This window comes from Furipterus horrens, unplaced genomic scaffold, assembly GCF_987537825.1.
Source record: "Furipterus horrens unplaced genomic scaffold, mFurHor1.1.pri manual_scaffold_1, whole genome shotgun sequence".
Lineage (NCBI taxonomy): Eukaryota > Metazoa > Chordata > Mammalia > Chiroptera > Furipteridae > Furipterus > Furipterus horrens.
This window is the reverse complement of record NW_028327171.1, coordinates 131,840,761-131,857,549: the sequence shown is the minus strand read 5'-3', so window position 1 is coordinate 131,857,549 and position 16,789 is coordinate 131,840,761. Positions and strand designations below refer to the sequence as shown.

The window sequence follows — 16,789 nt, the reverse complement described above, 5'->3', positions numbered from 1 at the left end:
TGAGGTTGATACTTCCTAAACAAGATCGAGGGATATCTGTTTGTTCAAGTATGCATTTCAGAAATGTTTGTCTTTATTCAGATTTCAAACATTCCTTGTTAAGTTTATTCCTAAGCATTTTATCTCTTTTCTCTTATGGTCAAGAGAAAATGACACACACATCTTGGGAATGCTTATTATTTGTGTATATGAACACTACTAGTTGTATGTTAACTTTATATCCTACCTTAGGAATTATTGTGTTTGAATTGGTTTTATCTTTGATTCTTTAGATTTCCCCAGGTATATTGTCCCATCATCTGCAAACAAAAAAGGTCTTTCTTCTTTTCAACTCCTATAGCGGTGTCTCCTCTTTTGTAATCACATTAGCTAATAACTTCAGAATAATGTTAAGTGGCAGCAGAGATAGTAGAGGTAATATCTCTAGGGTTTCCTCCATTAAGACGCTGTGTTTAGGATTGAGGTCTATGTATATTGGGTTGGCCAAAAGGTTTTATCCCCCCCCCCATAAGATGGTTCTAGTAGCATTAAAATAAAATAAAATAAAACCCATCAAAATTGGTGAATTTTTATGTAGCCATTTTAATACTGAAGAGGAAAGAAAATAAGCAACATTTTTGGCAAATTATGCTTTATTATTTCAGGAAAGATAAAAATGCAACTGAAACACAAAAAAGATTTGTGCAGTGTATGGAGAAGGTGCTGTGATTGACAGAATATGTCAAAAGTGGTTTGTGAAGTTTTGTGCTTAAGATTTGTCGCTGGACGATGCTCCATGCTTGAAGTTGATAGTGACCAAATCAAGACATTAACTGAGAACAATCAAGGTTATACCACACAGAAGATAGCCGACATACTCAAAATATCCAAATCAATAAAGTTAGTGGTGAAAATGAGAAATGTGTCTTTTATTTTATGGGAAAAACTAAACACGTTTTTTGGCTAACCCAATATTTTATCATTTAAAGAAAGTATCCATCCATTCTTATTTTCTCAAGAGTGTTTTATTAGGAATAGATATTAAATTTTATCAAAGACCTTTTACTGTATATGAAAATTATATAATTTTCTTAGACCTATTAATGAAATCAATTTTATAAATAGATTTCCAAATAATCATCATTTGTTCACTCAATATGTCTAATTTTCTTAAAGTAATAATAGAATTTGTTCACTTAGAATTTTTGTATCCAATTTCTTAAGTATTACTGGTCTGAACCATTTCTTTATATGCTATCTTTATCAGGTTTAGGTTCTAATATTATAGCTACTTCATAAAAAGATTTTAGAAATTTCCTCCGATTACTATGCATTGAAACAATTTATAGTATTCCCTCACTTATTGTGGGTATTATGTTCTAGACACCCCCGCGATAGGTGAAAATCCACGAAGTAGGAACCTTACATTTATTTTATATATATTTTAAGGCTTTATAAACCCTTCCCACACACTTATAAACCAGTCCCATCTCTTATTAACCTTTCCCACTCCCTTATTAACCTTTTCCGCACTTTTATAAACACTACTTATGTTCTTAAACATATTCTACACTCTTAAACCTACGTAACTTTAACAACATATGTATACAGTACTGCAAAATCCCGCAATATAGCGAAAAATCCATGATAAGTAATTAAATATAATATTTTTTTAAATCCCGCAATTCAGTGAGGCTGCGATAAGTGAACAGCGATATAGAGAGGGACTGCTGTACATAGCACTGGGACTACCTGGTCAATTTTCCCCTGCACTCACCCAGTGAGCCCTTTCAATATGTAAATTCAAGTTTTCTTTTTAAAAAAATTTCTTGGATTGCAGTTTTAAACATTAGTCCTGTTCTAGTGTTTTGATTTTTCTTCCTCGAGGACTCTTTTATTACTCCTACTTTTCCTATCTTGCATTTCTATTACTTTCTCCCCAATGCCTTTTACTCCTTTATCTCATTTTCATTCTCTTGCTGTTTTGCTGCTCTTCCTTGATGCCTTTTATTAAATTTAAATATTAATCTATTCTCCCTTGGGCCCCTTGTAATTTAGTCTTTATTTTTTATATGGTTGTCTTTTTCTTCTGTTTCTAACCTCGATTTTTGGGTCCATTTTTGTTTTTGGTTTTAGCATTTCAAATTAAACATGATTTTTCATATCCCCGACGCTTTGTTTAAAGATATCTGATTCAGTGTGGAGTGTTATGTTAATAATTTTCTGCTTCATGTTCAATTTCTGGGAAATGTTTTCATTAGCTAAAATGATCCAACTGCATTTTTAAAAAAATAGTTTTGTATGGATGTGGTCTGGTCTTTATTATTACTAGTCATGTCATAATTTGAAAGTTCCCCTTTTCTGCACAATTTCTTTAACTGATGGGAGAGGATGAGGAAGGTTGATAAGTTTTTTTCTCTTTAATATCTGCAAGATCCTTAATTTTCTTCTTTTCCATCATTGCTTTATCTTTAAGGAGTATCAATCCTTTTCTATATATCTGGTTCTTCCCAAGGCAGTGTCTATGAATGTTCATTCCAGTCTTGCTTACTTTAGAGCCCATTCCTTGTAGCCAGTCCAGTATTGAGTATTGTGGCACATAGTGTTAAGCTCCCTCTTTCTGGGGTGACTCTGCTCCATCTAAGTCTTCTGTATCCCTCACCTCTTCCTAAAACTCCCTGTCCTCACTCTCCATACCCTAGGCCTACAGCAATGGAGACTCCAACGGAATTTGGCTTGTTATCTACTTACTGTTAATTTGAAGGTTACTGTAATCTCCATCTCCTAGTAATGCTTAAGGCATGGATTTATTTAATTATTAATTGCATGGGATTTTTGGAAGATGGGTGGGTAGGAGGGTGTATGGGGCAATTTACTATCATGCAGCTACCACTATTTACCTGAATTCCAAATATTTTTTAGTACTTGTAAAGCAGTCTACTAAATGACTATACCACAATTTATTGAACCAAGCTTACTTTTGGTAATTTGGTTATATCCACTTTTTCACTAAAAACTTCGTTGAACATCATTCCTTTACATTGATCTTTATGTATTTCTCATTATTTCCTTAATAAATTTCTTGATAGTAGAATTGCTAGGTCAAAGGACATGACCATTTTTAAGGCTTTTGATATATGCTGTGAGACAATCCCATGATAAGTATTCTATGTAAAATATACATGTCTTATTTTTGGTTCTATCTGCAACTAGTTCTAAAATCTTAAATGTAAATAATAAATACATAAGATGTTCATTAAATTTCAATGTTTTGCTTCTCAAGTGTATCCAGAGTTCTCACGTCTATGGTAGTAAGTTTTTAAAATGCTAGAACAATAATTACCATTTTAGTATTAGATACCCAAACCTCAGTTACCTTTTCTGCTTCCCGTGTATCATCAAAAAGTCTCCTTTGCCTTCTAGCAGGAATTGGTTTAGCTGTTTCCCAGGCTTCTACCCACATGTTACTTGGAATCTTCATTCGGGCACTCAGTTCTCCTTTCAGAACCATGTTTCCCTTTTCATCAACCACTTCCTCTTCAATATAATCTCGGGGTGAGTACCACCTCACAAAATCCTCCAGACAACAACCTGGGTTAGCTGCCTAAAATAAGGCAAAAATTTCAGCAGATTCAACTAAAAATCAACAGTTACCAATAAACCTGTTTGTAAAATCATATTAACACTTCCTCTTTCACAAAAAGCCTACCAAATCTTTACAAAATATAGTATGTGACATGAGTTTGAGTGTCATCTCAAAAACAGATCAGATGTTTAAGTATCAAAAGCATTTTGTTTTTGTCTGTTTTATAGAGAAAGGAAACATTTTCATTTGATGAATTTGGAAATAAAAATTTGATATAAAGTGAAAATAATTCTCTTAAACAGATTATAAATTACATAATTTAAAATTATAGTACTTATAAAAGTATCAAGTAAGTACAAGTAAATTAAGTAATACACGTGATCAGAATAACAGCACAATAATGGAAAAGTTCTGCTCATTACTGCAGTAAATATCAGCTAACCTCAAAAATGTTCTATTCAGCTATCAAATTTTTGTGCTTTATGTAACAGATTACTATCAGATCAATTGCTTTTGTGCTGTTAAGGAATAGAAATTCAAATTATTGTTTTTCAGGTTTCTGAAACCTAACTAATTAAAGTTTTACTTAGTGGATAATTCTATAGAATTAACAATGGCGCATTTCAAAATCCTTTAAGTAATTCTACAGTCAAGCCTGGGCAAAAAGTAGAGGCCTCACAGTGCTAGTGGTAAGGCATAGAGTTCTTTTTTGCAAGTGTCCAGTAATATATTAGCAGAGTACTATGGATGGGCATATATATATATCACCCCCTAATACTCAAAAAATATGTGTACACAAATTAAACACATACCTTTGGTTATATTTTCTACCACAACATAATCTTCCTGCTGTGAGTACTATATTTAATTGACTAAAATAGTAGGTAATGTAAGCATTAACAAAGAAGTGCTGAATGGAAGTTCATTTTCTTTCTTTTTGAATTAAATTAAAAGGCCAAAATGCAAACAGAAGTGATAAGAATGGCTAGTCTTAAATGTGAAGGGCAAAACTGCCAATTCCTCCCTCTTGGGCTCACCAGCCAGCTTAACCATCCTCAATATAGGAAATGCCCCTGAGGGGAGAGAAATCAGGGAAGGGTCCTTAACTGATAGTCAACAACATAAATTTGTAAGGGCTATGGCAACATGGCAACAAAATACTGCTGTGAACTGCAAAGGGTCAAGATTACTGTGTGATTCAGGATTCATGCATAAAGATCTTGATATTAACCAGGCAATGTCACACCCACATGAGAACATCTTCGGAATCTAAATATGGGCCTTGAGTGAAGAGAGAGAACTTAAAAAAAAGAAAATAATATTGACCCTCCTGTACCAAAGAATGTGTTAAAGAAAGACAGTAGTTCACACCAGAATTCTTCCTTCTGGTTGTCCTAACCAGACCAGGCTAAACAAACCGCTGTCAGGTGCAGGTCAAGGCTCACTTCAGCTATGGCTTATCTTTGTTTTGCTGTTACAAGTATGTACTCCAAGGGCATGCTAGAGAACAGGCCCTGTCCTTCTGGAATTGTCAGGTGTAGGTACCTCAGGTACATATCAGCATTCATTGAAAGCTCTAGGGATTCTCCCAAGGACCCTTACAGGAAGTCATCACTATGTAAAAAGGGAGAGCTAATCCTATCTATTTTAGAGTGACTACCTATTTCCTTAAATATATTGTCTGGTTCCTACACAGGGGCAGATGTGTAACAAGACTATTTGAAATACAGTATTTTCAGATTAAAATAATGTTATAAAGAGATTTGTAGGTTCCCATATTAATCCAAAAGAATTTCAGGAACCACAGTTTTGCTGAAGCTCAGTGTTAAAGGAATTATATAGAACCTTACCATCAGGTGCCAATATGTTTCTATGGGGGAAGAACTTTTACAGTTCCGATTTGGAATTTCATTCTGTACTTGCCTCTGCAAGGACACTGTAGCAGGACAGGGACAAACGAATATGAAGTCAGTTAGAGGTCAGGCAGAAAACAGCTGCTGGGCAGGCTAGTACTTCCTACTGTGCACACACCCTCTATACCAATTCCCTGATCTGCATTTTTGATTTAATACATGCCCTGAGAGCCAACTGACTTCTCTTTATTCACTATATCAACTGTTTGTTTTAAAACAACACATTCTCTTTCTTATTTCACAGCAGAATAATGCTGTATCTTTTTACTCTTTAAGGAAAACATGCAGCTCTTTAAAGGTTTACTAAGGATTTTTTCTTTTAGTAAATATGGAGGAAATAAGCAGGGAATAAAGAGACTCCCTTTTATGGTCACAAATCTGCTATCAGGAAAGGTAAAAGTGGTGTACGTTTTCATGGGTTTTCTTAGGTTTTTCATGTTGGAAAAAATCTAACTCAGGCTGGCGTATATAGCACAGAAGCAGGACTGAGCAGGGCAAATGGAATGGGAAGATGGAGGCCATCACAGGCAGTGGCAGGTTAAGGAGGAAAGTCTGGGTCTGGGAGGCTGTTCAGAGTATCAGCAGTAGGAAAAAGCAGCCTGTGCCTCAATGAGCTAAGCACTTGGTTTGTTTGTTTTTACACACACACACACACTTACTTCTTTCAAAAAATCAGTAATAGTTTTAAAAAAAATCTTTTCTTTGTCCCTGTATGTTTAAGCTAATAAGTGAAATGTCACCATTCTCTGAATTCTCTATGATCTAGATGCAGGCCTATGTTTAAGCCTAAAATAACGTTCTTCAGGTAGCAAATGCCTACTCATCCTATATGGCGACTCATCTGCAAAACCTTCCATGACCCACTCAGTAGAGTTGGTCACCGTTTAGACCTTACCTTCATTAGAGTACTCATCACATAATTATTTACACATTGCTTTCCTCAATAGACGGTAACGGGGTTGATAAACATTGTATTTCTTACTTATCTAATCATAGTGCAAGTCACAAAGTAGGATATCAAAGTTGGTTGAATGCAGGAACTATGTTAAACCCTCAGGGCTTTCTAAAAGCCTTGCATTATATTGGCTGAACACACACAGAGATGGAAGACATCCCAATACACATATAAAAATAATTCAATTTTGAACTTTCAACTATTATTCAAAGATTGTTCTTTTCTTTCTTTAACCTTAAGAAGCAACTCTGAATACAACCTTTAGGGGATAGAAGTGGGGTGTTATTAAATACTACAGAAATAAAAACATTTAATAAAAAAAGACATTCAGGTCTTCATACAATTTTATTGAGTAACTTTCACAGCTTCATCTCAGAATAATTCAGAATAGAATCTCAAGCTCTGAGAGCGTGACCCACCTTAAAAGACTCCATATCTGAGAGCAGACAGGCACTCTGCATGCGTGCTCTGAGGTGAGCCCCTTCCGCTGATGTACCTAATTTAGCTAGAACCTCCGACTGCTCTTCAAGCAGGTCTTCTGTCATAGGTGCTGGTTCCTGCGAAGCACCAAAGGACAAAGCTCATGAATAGTCTTTTTTGTAGACAAAAAAGAACTATTAAAATAGAATAAAGACAAGAATTACTTCAGCTCTAGCAGTCCCAAGACATGTATTTAAAAGAATTCAGAGAAATTCACAAGTTTTTTGGAACCTACATAAAAACGTAACAAATTAATAAGAATAAGTATGACTTTCAGCATCTCCCCTTGCCCCCAACAGATAAGATCATCATGTTCTCCTTGGTGAGGATTGATGGCTACAAGACAGAGGTATCTGGGTGCACTGAACATTGTCCTGCCTATTAACGATATAGAAATAAAGTCCTAATGATATTTTTAAGTATGTTATCAGTAGTTGCAATAAGATTTTTATTATAACTAATAAGAAAATTAGATTAAAGGTAAATGAAATGAACCCCAAATAAAAGTCTCCAAATAACTGCGAATCAGAGACAATATATATTTTAGTGTAACCCCAAATAAAAAGCAGCTAAGGTAAATCTAAAGGAGGATACAGTGTAGAATCATTAAAAGAGTGAGAGAAAACATTTCACAACTTTCAAAGGGCTTTAGGAAAGTTCTCTGAGAATTGATTTCATTAGATTTTATATTTGAAATATGAAGAACTCAACAATCTGGATATCAATGCATGGAAAGCATTTATGACATGTCCTTTGATTCAACAGTTCTGTTTCTAGTAATAGCAGTACAGCATTATTTATCATAGTGTGAAAAGTAGAAAGAATCTGAATATACAATAACGGAAAAACGGTTTGATATAGGAAACTTGGGAGGGAACTGCTCTAACAATGATTATCTCTGGATTATAAAATTAGGAGCTTTTGTTTTCTTTTCTCTACAATGAATATGCATCACTTTTACAGTTTCCCATTGATACTCAGGGTTGAATAATACTTAAAAAGGCAGTAGGATAGAGGTTAAGAGTTTGGGCTCTAGAACCAACTTGCTGTGTTTGAATCCCAGCTCTATAACCTTGGACAATCATTCAAACGTTCTGTGACTCACTGTTGTGAAGAATAAATCTTGGCAGATACTGAATAAATGCTACCACTTAGAGACAAAATATTTAGGTTTGGTATAAGCTTCATACTCTATGATATCAAGACGTCTAAGTCAAATTCAAAAATTATATGAATCTTCTATAAAATAGTACCCTCAAGAGAAAAGGCTTTCATTCCTTTTATTAAGAAGGAGCTAGTTTTCATTGTCCTGCAGCCCTGAAATTACAGGATGAAAGGGAAGGAAGGAAGGATAATGACTATCCCTCCCACCTGGAGAAGAACGTGACCAAGAGGAATATAGGCAGCAAGCAGCATGAGAACCATATATTTTCATATATAAAACTTCTGAATATGTTCCAAGCTTTCTTATACACATGATCTCATATGATCACTGAGAGGTGGTCAGGGCATTTTACAAGTGATGAAACTGAGGTACAGAGATAAAATGCCTTGCCCAAGATCATCAAGTGGCAAAACTACCAAGTGGCAAACTTAAGAGGGAATCTAGAACATCTGCCTGAAGCTGACTTTGAGAACTACTAGTTTGTTCAATCTACTATCTAAGGACTCCTGTTCCAACATTCTCCACAGCTGTCTCTCCTAGCCCTGGCTCTAGAGTATCAGATAAAATCTTGTAGCTTTTCCTAACCATAAATTTTAGGCTGACTTAATCTAGAAGAAAGGACTAGGAGGGTATTTGAATTCTTATGAAGCAAGGACCTAAAGTCACTTTCTGTGTGTGTGTGTGTGATCAATGGCACATTTTAAGCTAAATTCTAAAGTTTGAAATTATATTGGTTTTAACTGGGATCATTTTGAATTTCAGACATTTTATAATATAAGCATCTATATAGTGGTTATAACTCAAATAAGATTAACTTTAAAATAAGATAGTAAAATGGACTAAAATTTTGCCCTGATTTCCTAAAGGTAAGACATACAAATTAACTGCATAATACATAAGATACATGTTGAGAGAAAAATAAGTTTACATTATCTCAGATTTAGATGATAAATTCAAAGGTGGAAACTGAAGCATCTGAAATAAATGAAACGTAGCCTTTTGAAGAAAAACTTGGGCTTCTAGAACAACCTTCTGGAACTGTTTATTAACCCAACCAAACCAAGACAATCTGCAACTAGATCATTAAAATTAGGGAGTACTGTTATTTAGAACATGGAAAGAGAAAGAATATATTATAAAAAAATAACTTTGTTTAATATTTACATGCCAAATGTTTTTAAATATAATATGTGATTTAATCCTAAACAACCCAGAGTAATGCAAACTATTAGTGGCTTTTAAAGTATTTAATATTGGATCATCAAATAATAGGTAAGATTTTAAAACTAGAGATACATTAGAGCAACACAGAAATACTTTCTTTTCTTTTCTTGTCAATTATTCATCAAATGACAATTTAATTTTTTAACAGCTTTTTTGACATATAATCAACATACAATAATTGAAAGAGTGCATCTGATAAATATATACCCATGAAACAATCACCACCACCAAGATTATGAATATATCCATCACCCTCAAAAGTTTTCTTATGACCATGTTTGGAACATCAATCAAAAAAAGAATGAATGGATCTGTGATATATCCATGCAATGGAACACTACTAAGCAATAACACACAAAAATATGTGTAAATCGTAAAATAATCATACTAAAAGATTAACATAACAAAAAACCATGAACCATATTGTAGTCATATAAAATTCTAGAAAATGTAAACTAAACTATTTTTTTTTCAGATTTAATGTGTTTTATTGATTAAAATATTACATTTGTGCCAATTTCCCTTCCCTCTGCTCCCCTCCACCTGGTGGCCCCCCTCCCTCCAGTTGTCCCCCCCTTTTAGATTATGTCCATTAGTTGTGCATACCTAAACTATTTTTTTTAGAGAGAGGAATAAAGGTTCAGAGAGGAAACAGCTTCTACTAGCAATACTGTTCATAAGTGGTAATGCAAGGGCATGAACCCAGTTTTACCAGATCCCCAAACCAAAGTCTATACAACCAAACCTCAACACCAACTGCAGGCTTCATAAAAAAATAAGAAAAAATGTAAATTTGGTTTTTAGCATTAGAATATTCTGTCCTAATACTAAAATTTAGTGCAAAAAATACCTAAATATAATTTACTTTTAAAAGACTATAATGAAGGAAAAGCATAAGGCCAGTCACACAAACAAAAAACCCCTAATCTTCTAAATGATAGACACCTGACGAAGAAACAATATAAGCATAGATAATAAAGTTGACAGAATTCATGTTTAAAATTACCAAAATCCCAACCTCCCACTGTACTATTATTACAATTCATCAGTCCATTTTAGAATATGAAACTGGTTACAAACATTTTTAAGTAAATCTTTGCATCTTGGGAAGCAATTTCAGCCACTTATATAAGAAAAAGTCAACTTCCAGTCAGATGGAGATGTAGGTAGACATGTTTCACCACCCTCCACAACCATAAGAAGAAAAACAACTACCTCAAAACTAAAAACAACCAGAACTACTAGAAAATCAAGCTGCATGGAAGTCCAACAAAGATATAAAGAAAGAATACTCATTCAGACAGGTAGGAGGGGGGAGTCAGGAAGGAGAGGATGCAGTGTGGTGGCAGCAGTGGTGGCAGCAGTGGCAGGTCAGTGGAAAGCACAGTCACACATTATAAAAGTAGGGAGGGACATCTGGGGAGCGATCCCAGCCTGAAATCAGACCGCCCAGCCCACAGTTCTAGCACCAGGGAGAATAAAGCCTCATGGCTTCTGACAGTGAAAACCAGTGAGGGTTGGGGCGGTGGAACAACTGCCAGTCTCTCAGCAGAGTTCATTTGTTTAGAAGGCCCCCATGGTCCTAGAACGTACACAAACCCACCCACTCTGGGAACTATGGCCAGAGCAACAATTAGAGGTGTGCCAGTCCCACACCAGAAGTGGGAGAAGTGCCTGGAAAAGGGGTGAGTGCTGAGCAAGCAGCATTGTTCTGTCTCAGACCCCTCCCCCACAAACAGCACCACAACATGGTGAACGGTTGCCCTGTACTGATGAATACCTAAGGCTCCGCCCCTTACAATGTAACAGGTGCGACAGCTCTACCTAAGACACAGAGGCAAACACAGGACCCTATCAAGTTGAGGAGACAGGGAAGTATGGCCTAAAAGAGGGAGTAGATCAAAGTTCCAGTGGAAGAACTAAGTGACAAGGAAATAGCCAACCTAACATATGCAGAGTTCATAACACTGGTGATAATGATGCTCACAGACTTAACAAACATGATTGACTACAGCAAATGCATAAGGGAATAAATGAAGGCTATACTAAGTGAAATGAAGGAAAATCCACACAAAACCAATGGTGAAGGGAAGGAAGCCGGGGTTCAAATCAGTGATATGAATCATAAGAAAGAAAGTCGACTAGTACAGAATGAAGAAACAAGAATTAAAAACATCAAGGAGAGGCTTAAGAACCTCTGAGACAACTTTTAAAATGCCAGCATCCAAATCATAGGGGTACCAGAAGAAGAGGAAGAGCAAGAAATTGAAAATGTATTTGAAAAAATAATGAAGGAAACTTTCCTAATTTTGTGAAGGAAATAGACATACAAGTCCAGGGAGTACAGAGAGTCCCAAACAAGTTGGACCCAAAGAGGACCACACCAAGACACATCATAACTAAAATGCCAAAGGTTAAAGATAAAGAGAGAATCTTAAAAGCAGCAAGAGAAAAGCAGAGAGTTACTTACAAAGGGCTGCCTATAAGACTATCAGCTGATTTCTCGAAAGAAACTTTGCAGGCAAGAAGGGACTGGCAAAAAGGATTCAATGTGATGAAAAGCAAGGACCTACAACCAAGATTACTCTATCCAGCAAAGCTATCATTTAGAATGGAAGGGCAGATAAAGTGCTTCCCAGACAAGATAACTGAAGGAGTCCATCATCACTAAACCATTATTATATGAAATGCTAAAGGGAATTAAGTAAGAAAAAGAATATCAAAACGATGAACAATAAATAGGCAATGAATTCACAACTATCAAAAACTGAATCTAAATAACTAAGCAAAGAAGCAGAACAGGGACTGAATCATATATATGGAGATCATTTGAAAGGTCATCAGCTTGTAGGGGGAAGGGGGAAAAATGGGTGGAAATTTCCAGAAATTAATAAGCACAAACTGGTACATACATATACAGGGGGTGTTAAGAATAGTATAAAAAAGGCAGAGCCAAAGAACTTCTATGCGTGACCCATCAACATGAACTAAAGGGAAAATTGCTGGAGGGAATGGGAGTATCGGGTGGAGAAGGGCAAAGGAGAAAATATTGGGACAACTGTAATAGCATAATCAATAAAATATATTTTTAAAAAAACCTGAGTACTCACCACTCAGTTTACAAAATAATATATCACATTATACATAATGAGCTATTCTATCTACTTAAACTACAAAACATTTCTCAATTTCATAAATGGTAGACCTAAAAACCCCAATAGTTTATTCAGATTTCAAATCTTAGATCATTGAACACAGACTATTTAAAGAACTGCCTCTATCCAAAGGAATCATCCCCTACTAGGATGAAGTTATACAAACAACAAGTTTTCTAAAAAATTAAAACATAAAGGGCCAGTCCATGTCTTACCTGGGTTACTGGAATGTAGAGAGGTTCTCCATTAAGTAGCAATGTAAGTTTCCCATGCTGATGAAGTCGTCCTTCTGGCTTTAAATTTGCCATCTCCTTAAGTCCTCCTTTCCTGCCACTCTCTTGTGCATTTCCCTTAAGTTCTTCAGTGTCACTTAGACATTCAAAAAATTCTTCTTCGCTATCACTCCAAGAATCCCAAGATTTTCCCACCTCACCCTTTTCTTTATCCATATCTTTTGGATGATCTGATCCCAACTGATCTCCATGTTTTCCAGCATCCCCTGGATATGCATTAGTTACATTATTTGAAGTACTTGTCTTTCTCCCCTCATCACGTGCCTTCTTTCTTTCAATACAACAATTTAACATCTTAAGGAAACAGAAATATATATATATTTGAATTAGTTACAGTAAAATCAAAACCTACCCACTGCTTGAATATTTAATTTTCATTTTCCACCCTTTACCTAGACCTTGCTGTGACTTATAGTGATTTTAAGTAGCCTACAGCAGCACAACTAAAATAGCCTATAATCCATACTTAAATTTAGCATTAGAACTAAGCTCCACCTGACTCAACATCACAATTATATTGGAAAACATTTACCTGTAGCTTCTGATGTAGTAAACAACATCTTAGATCTGGGGGTCCACTTGCTAAGCTATCAAATAAAGTATTGGGAAAAGAAAGATTAGCTTTAGTAAAATTGCTCCAGATATGCATAATTTTCATACAATTTTTTTGCCACATTGATAAGAAATCAAAAGTAGAGTTATACAGGTAACATAGCAGAAATGGAGCAAATAAGATTAAAAGATCAAAATTTATTTTATTCTTCTAGTTCACACATCATCAAGAGCAAACATAATAGATATTTCAAAGCATAATAGTAAACTACCAATAGCTCCCAAGCTACTAGAAACTTAAAATAAAAAAAGTCTTTAAATCCACCCCAGGAAGTAGCTAGCATACAGTATTTTCACACCATTTAAAATAGATTAAACTATCTTTTCAGTTCTCAATTATTATAGTGGATTCTTAATATAAAAACCACCTTTCTTTTGCCTGGACTGCCTCTAGTTCTAATCCTCTAAATTCTCAGTAATCACCAAAGAGAGAATCTAACTAAGCAAAGACTGAGAAATGACGTAAGATAAACATTTTTGGATTAGTCACCATTTTATACTACTCATATGATGAATCTCTACATATAAAGGAAAAACAAGGGCAGATGAGCAGTAACCTATGCAACATCAACATTTACGCTAACTAAACTCTCCTATGTGATTAAGTGAAATGTCAGTATCAACTATACCAAAAAAATCAGATAGTGTTTAATATCTAAACTTACAAACTCTAAAGATGTTTTTCTTTCCAACTATAAAAATGTATATGTTCACTACAAAATATTTAGAAAATACACAGATGTATAAAGAACGAAGTAAAAATATCATTTCACACATGGGAAAACCAATTTGGACATTTGCCTGTATTTCTTTCCAGTTATTTTACTGTACATAATTGAAAGTGCTAGAAACATACAGCACTATATTCTACTTTACCACACGTATTAGGATCATTTTCAATTTTACTAGAGATTCTTGGAGAAAAAACTTGTAATAGATCCATAACTTTCCATTGTAGAGATACATCATAATTTATTTAACCATTTTTTTTTAATGTTTGATACTTAGGTTGTTTCACTTTCTCCCCTCCCTATTGCTGCAGTGAATACCTCTGAACATAAATCATGTCCAAAATTTCTTACTATTTTCTCAGAGCAGACTTCCTATAAGAGAATGAATAGTCCAAAAGTCAAATTCTGCCAACAAACAAAAATCCTATCTAAACAAATGGAAATGGAAATTATTACCTTGGAATCAGAAAGTTGTTTTCCCATCTGAAACGCATTTCAAGAACAAATTCCTGCCAGAGGTGTGCCACTCCTTTCAATCCTCCATGGTAGAAATTGATCATACAAAGACACAAAGCCAATTTGTATGTTAAACTGTCAGATGGTGCAGATTTAAACTGATTGTAGAGATTCTAATTTAACAAAATAGAAACAAAAGTAAAACCTGTTAACAACATATTTATATGTATAATCAAAACTGTGTGGGTAGAGATTTTAATACTAAAATACAAACTAATTTTTATCAATGTCTAACACATTACTGCCTAAATTATTCTTAAGCCATTTCATGTTTTCAAGATTTCTACAAGGATCAAAAAGGTAAAGCTATAGTTTGGTGAAACTAAAGTTATAAGTTTCAATTTCTTCTGTGGAATCTTTAAGATGTATTCCAAATTTCATGTGTTGCTTTAAAAATCTGTTAATTAAAAACAGTACCACTTTTTGTCAAAACCAAAAACATAAAATAAACCCAGAACTGTACAAACAGAACATATAGATCTTTGCTTTTCCTCACTTAGTTACAATAACTACTGTAACAGATTGATATATCTCTATACCTGTCATTTAAATTCTCATTTCTAAATTTATCAAAAACTTGGATTAGGAGAACATAAAATTATATTTCATTCTACATATTTAAAAAAAAACTATTTTTCTTTTCTTTTTTAGATTTTTATTTATTTTTAGAGAGAGGGCAAGGGAGGGAGAAGGAGAGAAACATCAATGTATGGTTGTCTCTTGCGTGCCCCCAACTGGGGACCTGCCCCGCAACTCAAGCATGTGCCCTGACTGGGAATCGAACCAGTGACCCTTTGGTTTGCAGGCTGGCGCTCAATCCACTAAGCCACACCAGCCAGGGCTTCATTTTACATATTTTAATTCATTAAAGAGTTTTTCAATCACTTTCTAGTTTGAAATACAAGAAAGAATCTGTTGCAAAACATAAATTTTATGACTTATGAAAAGGCTAAAATGAGGAAATTTCCACAATCCTACACAGTATATTTATGTTTTTTTTTTTTTCACTGTTACCAGAGAAGTTCTTGCTATTCAAAGCAGGTCATCTTCTGAGTGGAGGCCATGATCGATCTCCACTCAAGTTTTCTTAAAGTGATTTTTAAAATAAAAAGATTCTTATGCTACTAAACTAGAAATATAGCAGGCCCTTAGAAATATGATGCATTTTAATTACTGAACTCCAAATCAACTTAATCAACTTACATATTCTTCACTCTCTGATGAAGGATTACTCTCTGCTGAAGAAGTTCCATCTAATGGTTTCTCAGAAGCAGCATCAGGGAATAAGTACTTAAGAAGAGAGAAAATAACCACGTATTCAACCAAATTTCCTAATTTGTTTATTTTTTGTTACTCATATAGGCACTATATGACTTTTTAACGATTTTGCTGTTAAAACAATGAAAATGCTCTTATTGCACTGGCCAGTTAGTTCTCGCATCATCTGAAGCTTTTTCTCTTTTCCTCTGAAAATACAAAGTTTTAGTAACTAGCCAATTTTAGAAATCAGACGCTTTTCTTAATAGTAACCATCTGATTCTATGACCAAAACAGAATGAAAACCCAAAATTTCTTCAATATGATTTCAGGCTCATCCAAGGTTATTAAAGTTTTCAAAAAGTATTAATATTATTAAAAAGACAAAGCTATAAAATGAAAATTCAAAAACCCATATATTCATGAAACTCAGTAATTATTCCACAGGTTTTCATATGTGAAACAATAAAAGTATGATATTTAAGACACATAACTTCATTTTATGAGATACCCCTAGAAAGTAGGAAGCAGTCTAAACCTGTAATGATCAGTGTATCTTTTCCACAAGGTCTCTGTTTATGTGTGTAAGTGTGTAGGAGTGGTTAAAAAAAATCAGCATATATGACAAGCTATATAATGAATAAAATCTCTAAGGATACATTCTTAAGAAGGGGCCTTCTCTATAGAAATTTATTTGCAGTCCTTTTATCACTGTCTCTCCAAGTGCTTTGTGATACTGCTGATTTGTAATTCCTTTTACTATGCATACTTTGCCACATATTTTATGCTAACCCCCACTACTAGGCATAGGCACATTTACAAACAATATCCTAATTCCCATATTACTATGTAAACTAAGTATCACTGCCCATGTCTTAGACATAAAAGCTGAAAATCTGGTTAAGAGTATTGTTCAGCTTAAT

The 16,789-nt window shown here is 34.5% G+C and overlaps 1 protein-coding gene across 5 annotated transcripts in view; it reads right to left on the bottom strand.

Moving 5' to 3' along the window:
- Positions 1 to 16,789, bottom strand: part of RAB3GAP1 (RAB3 GTPase activating protein catalytic subunit 1) — a 124,646-nt gene that overhangs the window by 14,048 nt on the left and 93,809 nt on the right. For all 5 annotated transcript variants that reach the window (XM_090279467.1, XM_090279472.1, XM_090279479.1 and 2 more), the window contains 6 exons: positions 15,813 to 15,899; positions 14,550 to 14,722; positions 13,283 to 13,337; positions 12,673 to 13,044; positions 6,853 to 6,990; positions 3,356 to 3,583 (listed from right to left, as the gene is read on the bottom strand). In XM_090279467.1, coding sequence (XP_090135593.1) covers positions 3,356 to 3,583; positions 6,853 to 6,990; positions 12,673 to 13,044; positions 13,283 to 13,337; positions 14,550 to 14,722; positions 15,813 to 15,899 — 1,053 coding nt within the window. The remainder of the gene's footprint in view (positions 1 to 3,355; positions 3,584 to 6,852; positions 6,991 to 12,672; positions 13,045 to 13,282; positions 13,338 to 14,549; positions 14,723 to 15,812; positions 15,900 to 16,789) is intronic.